This window comes from Porites lutea, chromosome 6 (genome assembly GCF_958299795.1).
Source record: "Porites lutea chromosome 6, jaPorLute2.1, whole genome shotgun sequence".
Classification (NCBI taxonomy): domain Eukaryota; kingdom Metazoa; phylum Cnidaria; class Anthozoa; order Scleractinia; family Poritidae; genus Porites; species Porites lutea.
The window spans coordinates 10,565,246-10,575,441 of record NC_133206.1 but is presented as its reverse complement, the minus strand read 5'-3'; the positions used below and the strand labels follow the sequence as shown (position 1 = coordinate 10,575,441).

Sequence of the window (10,196 nt, the reverse complement as noted above, 5' to 3'; positions counted from 1 at the left end):
ATTTCGGAACCTCCAAATTTGAAAATTTGCTGGCGAAGGATACCCCCAGACCCCCCTTACAAGGCTTGTTCGCGATAATGCTCCCCCCCCCCCCTGTTACAAATAACCTAGCTACGGCCCTGATCTCATGTGACCTCATAGAGACTAACATCAAAACAGAAATAAGACTGAGTAAAGATTATTGGAATTTCCACTCAGCGCATTCGAGAAAAATCAAGAATAATGGAGAATGTGCTTGCAGAGGCACACTGCGTAGTGAAAAGATAGTTTGAAATAAAAATAAGTCATGTTACAGACATAAATGACTGTTCTACTTTATTAAATTCACGTATGATAATGAGCTATACAGATAATGACCATGTTTTACTCGCGTACCTTTTGCATAAAATTTACAAAGACGTTACCTTCGGCAAAGCAAAGCGATGGTTCAACAGCTCTCCTGCTCCCGTTATCGGTCAGTTAAAAAAAGCAAAATGAAAGCGCATTGTACCAAGAACTTAGCCGTAGCAAAAACAACGCGACGTCAAATGGGTTCGTGAAATGAGAACACGAGAGCGCGCGGAAAGGAGTGGACGCGACTTCTCGTGCTCAATTCTCCGCTCTGCTTGCCGCTCTGACATTGATCAATTCAGGTTTTAGATCTGCGCGCGCAGTCGACACGTTGTTTTTGCTGTCTCAAACTCATTAATAATTCATAAGAAAAATACAAAGGAAATTAATGTTTAATCAGTGTTTGGAAATCCGATGAAAAACTGCTCATTGTTGCATCCTTAATTTCTTCTCTAAAATCATTTTCGTTTGAGAGGTATATCAAGTATTCGACACAGTGATGAAACACCTTGCATTTCGTCAAAAATACTCCGCTGCGCGTCTTTTCAACTCTTTTCCCTGTGGTTCATATGGTGTTGAAACGCTACGTCTCATGCTTGGTATATTACGTCTACTGTTTTGTCGAAAAGTCTGTAAAATACAGTTACCATGTACGCACATGTTTTTTTATAAACAACATAGATGAGTCAAGATGAAGAGACACAAATTCACTTCTTCATCAGCCTGATGAGGATAAGGATGAATGGCCTTATTAAAACGCGTTACACGCCACTAACGTGCATTATTATAGCAAATTTTAAGTCTAGTTGTGTCATTCCCCAATCATTACTACGTTCAAAGAAACTCTCATATCATACAAAGTAGGTATTATTTACTATAACGTAATCACATCCTAAAAAATAATTTTACTACCCATATGAATTCTCTCTCCTGATTATTTGTAAAGCAAAATCGAATCTGTCTAGAAAATTAACGGATCTCATATAACTACAAAATAACAAAAATATCATAATTTACCGTCCATGATCATATGAAAACTCCATTTAATCTTTCCAAGTGAAAACCTCGTTAGAATGTTGAAGAAGAGATATAAGTTATGGGTCCCGAGAAAGAAACTTTCTAAGTGATTTTATCTTAAAAAAAGAGAAATGGACAGATTCTCCATTTTGAAAAGTTCCATTCAACAGGGGCATAGCAAGGATTTTTCCAGAGGTACGTACAATTTTATAGATATATTATTCAAGATTCAGTCCACCGCTTCCCTGGCAGCCCACATTCGGTTGTAAAACAGTCTGATGTTTCAGAAACAATAAATATATATTGAAAAGGGACGAGCAGAGTTAAATGATTTGAGAAAAAATGTGCTTATTCGCTTTTTGATGTTGTTGATTTTGTTTTATGTTAATCCATTTTTTACCCTCGACTTTTTCAGTTACGCATGTGCGTACCGTGCGTACGGGTAGCTACGCCCCTGTTCAATGGCGTAACCCAGAATTGACGCCTACGTTAATAGTGAAACAGAGTTCTGGGACTTCATTCAGCCGGATACGCAAGAGCAATAAAACCCTGGGGTAACTTTCACTGTCCCCCAATAGAAATCCGTGTTAAACGGCCTTGGAACAAATGCATGGTTTGTAACATAATGGTGTGAGGAATATACTCTGGGGAGGGATGAAAAACGAGCTCCCCTAAAAACGCCTGCGTGGGAGGCTATACTAAAGAGGGACAGTCAAGAACACCTTTAAGTGATAAAAATGGGCAATTTTTTTGATGTTCAATTTAGCCTTTTGGATACACTATCCAAAGCAACAAGGGTAAAATATTATTTGACAGCTCCAAAACTACCTGAAAACACAAGGAAACGTGTTTATAAGTATGGTTTTTTTCTTTAGTTGAGCATTCAGCACTCATGGTCTTTCCTGTACCTGTGTACTCTTTTTTTTGTAAAAAAAAAATAAAAAAAAAAACACTTAGGTTTTTTCTTCCTCGGAACTCCTTCACGCAGACTGCCAAACGAACAAACTCAGGCCTCCAGACTTAGCCTGTTCGTCCCTGCAGTAGATCTGCCTTGGAAAGAGGTAGTTTTACTTTCACTGCTCCTTGTTTCCCTGTGATCTTGGAACGCCTTTTCTCGGGGAACAACTCATCATACAAAACATCAGTTCGAACAACAAGCTTTTCCAGTCGATTTTCCAGCTCAGATACCATGTCCTTATGCAAACCAGCGATCGTTACCGAATGTTCCCTGTCCATGAACGCGTTGATGGCTTTCACACGGCAGGCGGCCGTGTCCCAGAGCACTCGTCTACGACTATGCGGTCTCCGAGTTTTCCCGATCCCCGACCACAGCTTAAATCGCTCGATGATGAAGTCGACAATCTCGTACTCGTTCGACTGCTTGTCATTGTCGTGCTTCACAACTAGGAAGGAATCAACCACGATCGATAAGAACATGTTGATGAGGACGAACGACATCATGAACATGAATCCGAAGAAAAACAAAGGACCGAGTATGCGGTTGGTGTCACGCATCTCAAAGTAAGCTGTCCGACCCAGCATAAGACTCAAAAGAGACGTTAATGAAGCCAAAACGTTTCGGTAGTTGTACATGATAGGGCCGAAAACAAGCGACGCAAACAAGGTGAAGGCCATGAAGACGATACCCCAGACAATACTGAACATCACCAATGGATAGTAAGCATACTTCAACGTGGAGGAGAGAAGCGAAAAGCGTTTGTTGAATCGCAACAGCTTGTTAAGTTTAATGTTGGCCAGGAGCACGATGATGGCTAAGATAAACGTGTAAGACTCATCCCAGTATGCTGCGAACTGAAAACTCTTGAAATGAAAGGGATCATACCGGACTAAATCCAGGACGTTGCGGATAGTTGACGCACGGTATACGTACAACGCAATGGCAGCAAAGGTGAACGCGACGATACCAAACTCGACACAGTTCCAAAATTCCTTAACGTAAGCTTGAATGCCGCTTTTGTAAATGCTTTTGATTTCACGATACGTGAAGAATAATATGAACAGCACGAATAAGACATCAATAGCAAGTACAAAGAACATGTAAGAATCCGTGAAGTCGTAAAGGCGCGCAGTCTGGACACTCATGTATGGTAAAACAGCGCCAATGGCGGAAAACTCTGCCACTAATGTCACGATACAGAACAGATTGCTTTGTGCATTGTAGATCGTAAACTCGGTTAAGATGGCACGAGTATGCCGCTCAATCCACAGATTATTTTCCAGCTTTTTTATTCGAACGTGGTTGTCAAAGCCTGGTTCAAGAACGATTACGTATCTGAAAAGAAAAAGATTGGTTTCCATAAAATTGGAAGTACGCGCTTCATTTTGTGTCATTTGAGACGGCTGGAAGTGATCACTGGGTAAGGAGTTTTCAAGTATAGAATTAAGAATGTCGTAGATGATTGTATAGTAGAGATATTAGGAAGGCCCGCGAAACATTTTGCAGATAAGACATCTAAATATAGTCAGAGATGCCAACCCATGAAGATTCAAAATCTTGAGACTGTGCAGTAATCCTCTCCCCCGAATAGGGAACTTAAGCAAAGACGACGGCGACGGCAACGAGAACGGTAAAAAAAAAGGCAATAGGTTTAGATTGGCAAAAAAAAAAACAACTTTGCACGTGCATCACGCCTTTTTGTACATTTCTTTGCCCTCACTGCACGACTACGACGTGAAAATGCCTAATTTCACGTTTTGTGAAAGACGTGAACACAAGACAACGACTTTGTTTTTCTTTTCCTGAACTTTGATACAGTCCTTTAGAATTCAACTCAAGAAAAATTCGCCAACATTTGACGAATTAAAAGAGGTGGAATAAGCGCGAATTCATTTTTTAAGTGACGTTTTCGTAACCGTCGCCATCGTTGTTGCTTAATCTCCATCATCTCACCGCACCCCTGATACGCATAAATCAACCCAGCACCCAAATCATAACGTGGGTGTTGCTAATAGCCTGCGTAGCAGGCGCTTGGAAGTAGTGGGCGAAAGGAAGAACGGGCGCACGCGAGGGAGACACGCGGGGGGTGAGGAAGCTCCCTCTCTTCGCGCGTGTCACCTTCTCGCGCGCCCGTTTTTTCTTGTGCCCCCTACTTACAAGCGCCTGCTACGCAGGCTATGTTGCTAAGAGCGTTACACGCATCTATTTTGGTTGAGCTAGAGTAAACCGTGGAAATAGAAGGACGACTGATTGTCAGTAGTCTTGGCATGTCAATCCTGACTTGTGAACAGCTCTCTCAATGCAACTCTCCTTTCCACAGTCTCTCTTCAAATCATCCTGTCTGTATCGCTTATGTCACAAAAAGAAGAGAGACCCCAGGAACGAGTTTGGAAGAAAAGGAGAAAAAAAAAACATCTAAGGGGCCCCTTTTGCCACCTCATTTGAATTTTTTCTGTTAAACCTTTGGCGAATTTTCGCAAAAATTCACCTTTTTTGTCACATTTTTTTTGGCAATTTTCGTCAAAATCGTCACTTTTAAGATGGCCCTTGTTGCAGTCTCATTTGAATTTTCGCCATATTTACCATTTTCGTTGTTGCGTGAATGTCTGTACACATCTTGATACTTTGGGGAAAAACACATGTACATTCACATGAGCTACTTACCCTGCACCTCCATATGTAGTGAGTTTGGCCCAGAAGGGATATCCACCCAGCTGAGTACTGTTCTGGTATCGCCACGGCATGTCATCCCATGATATCCTAGTTGCGTATTTCGTAATGTTCCATCCCGGAGTGTAGTCATTCTTGTCGTCCCCTGTTATATAGTATTCACCGTAACACTCGTTGGTGATACCGTATACCTCTGACGGAACTTGGCAGGATTCTGATTAAAAAAAAAAGAAACGACCACGTTTCCTTAGTCAACTTTCTCGAACATTACATAATTCCCTGTGGAGATGAGAGGGAACTCTGCATTTTTTATATATATTTCTTTGCTGTCGTCAGAAAAAAAAGCCAACATAAAATGACCAAATTAAAAGTATTCCGCAAAGCACCAAAAGAAAACAAAGAAATCCTTATTCCTTTTTGTTCTTGACGCTTTTGTAACCAATTCATTTATTAGATCCTTTCAATACATTGCATTACTGAAACCTTTCAGCTACATATAGAATAATCGGAAAGATGTGGAAAGAGCAAGTCGTTTTGATGTTTTTGACCGCGTTTTCCGTCGCCGTCGTTGCTGCTTCAACTATCTGTAATGTCCAAGATGGACGTCGGTGATATGATGATACCAACTTCCGGAACCTGAAAATTTTTTTTGGAGAAAACCCTCTTTAAGCAAGAGATGGGAAATTACTAAAGAAATTGATCTCCCTTCCTTGCACGAATAGCCCAACTTAAAAGGGCATGCAAGTTTCGCTGGTAGTCATTAAGCCACTTTTCAATACAATAGCTTTCTTAGCATGGTACACTGTCAGCACAAACTTCGTAGTTTGTATGCCTGTTCTTACAACCTGAGCGCAACAGTACTACTATTTGATCTGGACTAACAATTTCCCCTCTTTGTGGCGCACACTTAACCAAAGTCACAATCACAGTCACGAATGTAATATCAAAAGCACTCACTGTCACAGTTAAATCAGCATCACGGTAAAACTATCAATTGCATAACAAACTTGCCAATCTCTAAAAGCAATTAAAATGCTTTAGTGCCGCGTTACGTTAAACTGACCCTGCTTAATTCTTAAAAGTCTCATTCTTGCTCCTCCCACCATCTGACTGTAGCCGTCTGCCATATAACCGTCACGTTTTCTTTCTGCACCGTTGTACCAGGTACCGGGAAACAAGCTGTCCAACAAGTCGTTTTGAGTCCAGTTCCAGAACTCCCTCTGGTTGGTGATCTGAATAACGAACAAATTATAAACTTTTTACAGCCACTAAAAACCAGGGTATTTTGCGCACCGAGTAGTTTGCAGAAGGCAAAAAGGTTTCATCCATAAAAGATCAAGGTTATTTCCTTAAGAGTTTCGAGCAATGTAAGTGCCGATGTCGTTCCACAGGAAACCCATAAATTCCCTTCAATTTACGCGACATATGCATGAAAAAAGTCGTCTTTTAAAAAACACTGGCAAGAAGAATTTGATATCTATAGTTAAACAATTGCTCTGCTTTTCCAACAATGACAGTGTGTTCTCAAAAGGAATTCGCGGACTAATTAGATTTCAACGGCGTAGAGGCGGGCCGAAAGGGGTTTTTGAAATCGATACCATACGGTTCCTATATTTACTGACCGGCATTATTTACGATGTTCAGACGATTTTGAGAAACATGTAGAAGGCAGTGTATTCAAGGCGTTGCAATGAATCAATCTTAATGAAAGGTTCAGTGTCATATATTGTGATGTCATTCTTAATAATTCGAGGCTTTCACTCATAAATCACAATAAGGCATTCACGCCTCTATCCATGCCGCCCATTTAATACACTTTCATGATTTTGTTCGCTAAATGAAAATATAGAGGTCGGTGAACAGTCTCCACTCGCTGTCAGTGGTCAGGTGACTAACATCGGACAGCCGATATTTCTTGGAAACTTTAATATTTCAGACAAATATGGACGTTATTGGTTAATGAATATCACTACCGACCCACCAAGTATATACAGTGATTCGTTAGTGTTTACTTTAAGTCATAACAGGGTAGAATTTCAATTTTCCTACCTTGGTGAAGCTTGCTCCTATCATGTTGACCATGTTTGTGGTCTGGTAAAACGCTGTCGGGCTGCGATGTGTGTATGCAATCGTCAAGAGTAACGCAACGAAAAAATAGTATGTCACGACTTCCCGGATCACGGAATACATCTTACGTTCCTTCATTCTTGCGGTTCTCATAGCAATCAGCTTGGCTTGATCGGGGGGTAAGAGTTTGGCTTTGTTGGTCTTTTCTCCTGTTTGATTGGATTGCTGTAGAAATTCTTCGTCCTCGGCAAGTTTTAGGGCCTCTTCTGTGATCTGGAACTCGCCTTGGTCTGGTTTCTTGACAACAAGAGCAAAGAATACGGCCAACCCAAGTACCTGAGAAGAAATAGGGCAGAATAGGCCTTTTGCAATAGTTGGTCACGTGATCAACGTTCTGTAAACATTATTTTTGGAAAAATGATTTTAGTGGGAACTGAAAGAACATATAAAAAATTAAGTAGACTGTAAGTTTTCAGCCGTGTATCTCAAAAGTAGCGTTCGCAACGGCCGCCGAAAATTAGGAGGATTTGTATGGAAAAAACAACTCTTGCCACCCAGTCACGGTTGAGTGGTGTCCAATTCAAGTCCTTGTAAATTTTGAAATTTTTAAGCTGACGTTGAATATTCACTTAGCCTGTTATGAACAAAAGAAAATTTCAGCCCCATAATACCTAAGAAAAGATTTTAAGACAGTTTGAAGGATTTGTATAGAAAACCACTCACTGGAGACTGATTTTTAATGCATTTTTGAGATACTTCAAACCTGAAAGTGATTACGGGGTTAAGAATTCAGTGAAGCGGTGCTCTTTTGATCTGGACTACTATACTCCATTGTGAGGAGCAGAAAGTCTTTACTATTCTATACCTTGAGAGGCTGGGTAATAAGGATATCCTGCACGAATGATACAACCGACGAAAACAGCCATTGAAGAGACTTGACGTTCTCAAACTGCATGCCGTAAAGCACAACAACCACTGCGGACCCGGTCGAAAAGGCAAACACTAGAAACCAAGCCAGGTAGACAGCCTGGTACGGCAAAGAATTCCTTTTCTTGAAAAACAATACTGCACGTCGCCAACGAGATGTAGGAGCTAGAGAATGATCAACAGAAAAATTTGATTAAAATACAAAGGAAATTTATGTTTACTCAGATGAATAGCTCCTCATTCTTTCATCCCTAGTTTCTCAATCTAAGGTTTTGTTTGTTTGAGAAGTGATATTAAACATTATTCCACACAGTATTATATTTTATCACAAAATCGAACACCCCGAAGTTCCTCAACAACAGTCCGCTGCGCGTCGTGTTTTCAACTATCTCTTAAGTCGGTTTGATCTTGTGATGAAACACTTTGTCTCGTGTTTAGTATATTACTTAAAAGTCAAATATTGCTCGTTAAATTTCTCTGACTCTTAAACAAAAAACTTTCAGAAAACGGGAGGAGTGGTATTTAAAAAGCCGCTTCTTGTTTGAGTGCTTTGTGATTCGAGAACCTTTTTTGTAGGTTAAAAAAGCCTTAATGAAAGATAGTGAAAGGGTTTCATTCCATTTTCTTTCAGGTTTTTTATTCTTAAATCCACTCGGGCCAACACAGAGCACTATTAAGTATTGTTATCATTCATTCAAAATATTTCTCCGATTCTGATTGGCTAAAAGCACACGCATAATTCACCACAACCAGTTACTCGGAGGGTGTTATCCACCACTGCCTTCGGCCTCGGTGGATAAAACCCTCCTCGATCTGCTTAATTCTTCATTTCCTACGAAAGCCGAATTCACCAATTGCTAATTAAACAAACAACATGTATACCTATCTCGTAAGCCGTACTGAGCCTTCGATCAATAAGCAGCGGACTGTCAGTGAAGCTCGCGCGATCTACGTCGGTATGCACGTCATTGATAGACAGTCTTGTCCTGTTGTTCCGTTCCCTTGAGGAATCCAAGCTGTTGTTTGAGCCCTTTGTAGATTCATCGGATGATTCTTTAAGGTGGTTGTAGTTTTCGATATTGTCCTTGGTAAAGGACAGACTTGGAAGTTGTGGCGGAGGTTTTTTGGGTTTCACTTTGGGTTTGGGGCGGACATTACGAAAGATCTGAACTACAATGAGGTTGATTGGGAAAACAATAAGGCTGGAGATGATGCCTATGAGTACCTGCAAAAATGAAATAGAGAAAAAACAAAAAATATGTGAACTGTAAAATTTGTTCATAAATCTAAAATTAAAATGGGAAGGATACTTTGATTTGTTGCGGGCGAACAGAGGAGCAGAAGAGCCCGCAATTCTAATCGCTAGGTTACTATTACGCAGGGTTGGCAGGTATGAAGCCAGCATTTGTTTCGACTTCCACCAAAGGCTGGTTTTCACTAGCGACGGAGTCGGAGTCGTAATCAGAAGCGTAGAACTTTACCACCTAGTGAAATCTGAGCGCTCTGATTCCGCTTACGACTCTGTCGTTTACGATCAAGTGAAAACTAGGTTGTCCAAGTCGCAAGCAGAAGCAGAAAAACTAAACCAATCACAAAGCGTGGGAAAGTGCATTGTGATTGGTTTATCCTTCCGCTTCTGCTTTCGACTCCGACAATCTGGTTTTCACTAGATCGCAAGCGAAGGAGTCATAAGCGGAGTCGGAAGAAAATGGAAACGTTCTGATTCTTCCGACTCCGATTCCATCGCGCCTATGGCTCTGCTTACGACTCCGATTTTTTGATTTTCACTGAGTCATAAGCTCTCTTATGACTCCGCTTAAGGCTCCGACTCTGTCGCTAGTAAAAACCAACCTTAAGAACGAATAGAACGTAACCTGATCACGCGCGTTTGGACCTATCTGACTCGTAATTCGATCTTGAGAGTTTCTACCTTCCATCATGTACACAAAGTACAGCATTAGAGCAAGAGCGTTTTGACCTTCGATCTCTTTCGCCCGCACTCCATAACCTTTGGTCATTGCCAGTAAAGCCTTTGTTTTGACTGGCCGGGAATTAAGAAAACGGACCACTTGCCTGTTGGTAACTGTTTAACCTTTTGTCTGTACTTTGACAGGTTATAGATTATAGGTCATACTTAATCACGAAACGTTAGTGAAGTATTTTGTGTAAATATTGTTAGTGACAAGTAGCCGGTCCGATCCGGTGGAAAGAAAGTTTTCATCATCTT

At 40.8% G+C, this 10,196-nt stretch overlaps 1 protein-coding gene across 1 annotated transcript in view; it reads right to left on the bottom strand.

Moving 5' to 3' along the window:
• Positions 1 to 298: 298 nt before the first annotated feature.
• LOC140941870 (polycystin-1-like protein 2) overlaps positions 299 to 10,196 on the bottom strand; it is a 42,213-nt gene continuing 32,315 nt past the window's right edge. The window contains exons 22-27 of the mRNA XM_073390877.1: positions 8,852 to 9,194; positions 7,908 to 8,134; positions 7,025 to 7,378; positions 6,039 to 6,207; positions 4,970 to 5,189; positions 299 to 3,640 (exon numbers count right to left, since the gene is read on the bottom strand). Of these exons, the coding sequence (XP_073246978.1) occupies positions 2,368 to 3,640; positions 4,970 to 5,189; positions 6,039 to 6,207; positions 7,025 to 7,378; positions 7,908 to 8,134; positions 8,852 to 9,194 (2,586 nt within the window). The 3' untranslated portion in view covers positions 299 to 2,367. The remainder of the gene's footprint in view (positions 3,641 to 4,969; positions 5,190 to 6,038; positions 6,208 to 7,024; positions 7,379 to 7,907; positions 8,135 to 8,851; positions 9,195 to 10,196) is intronic.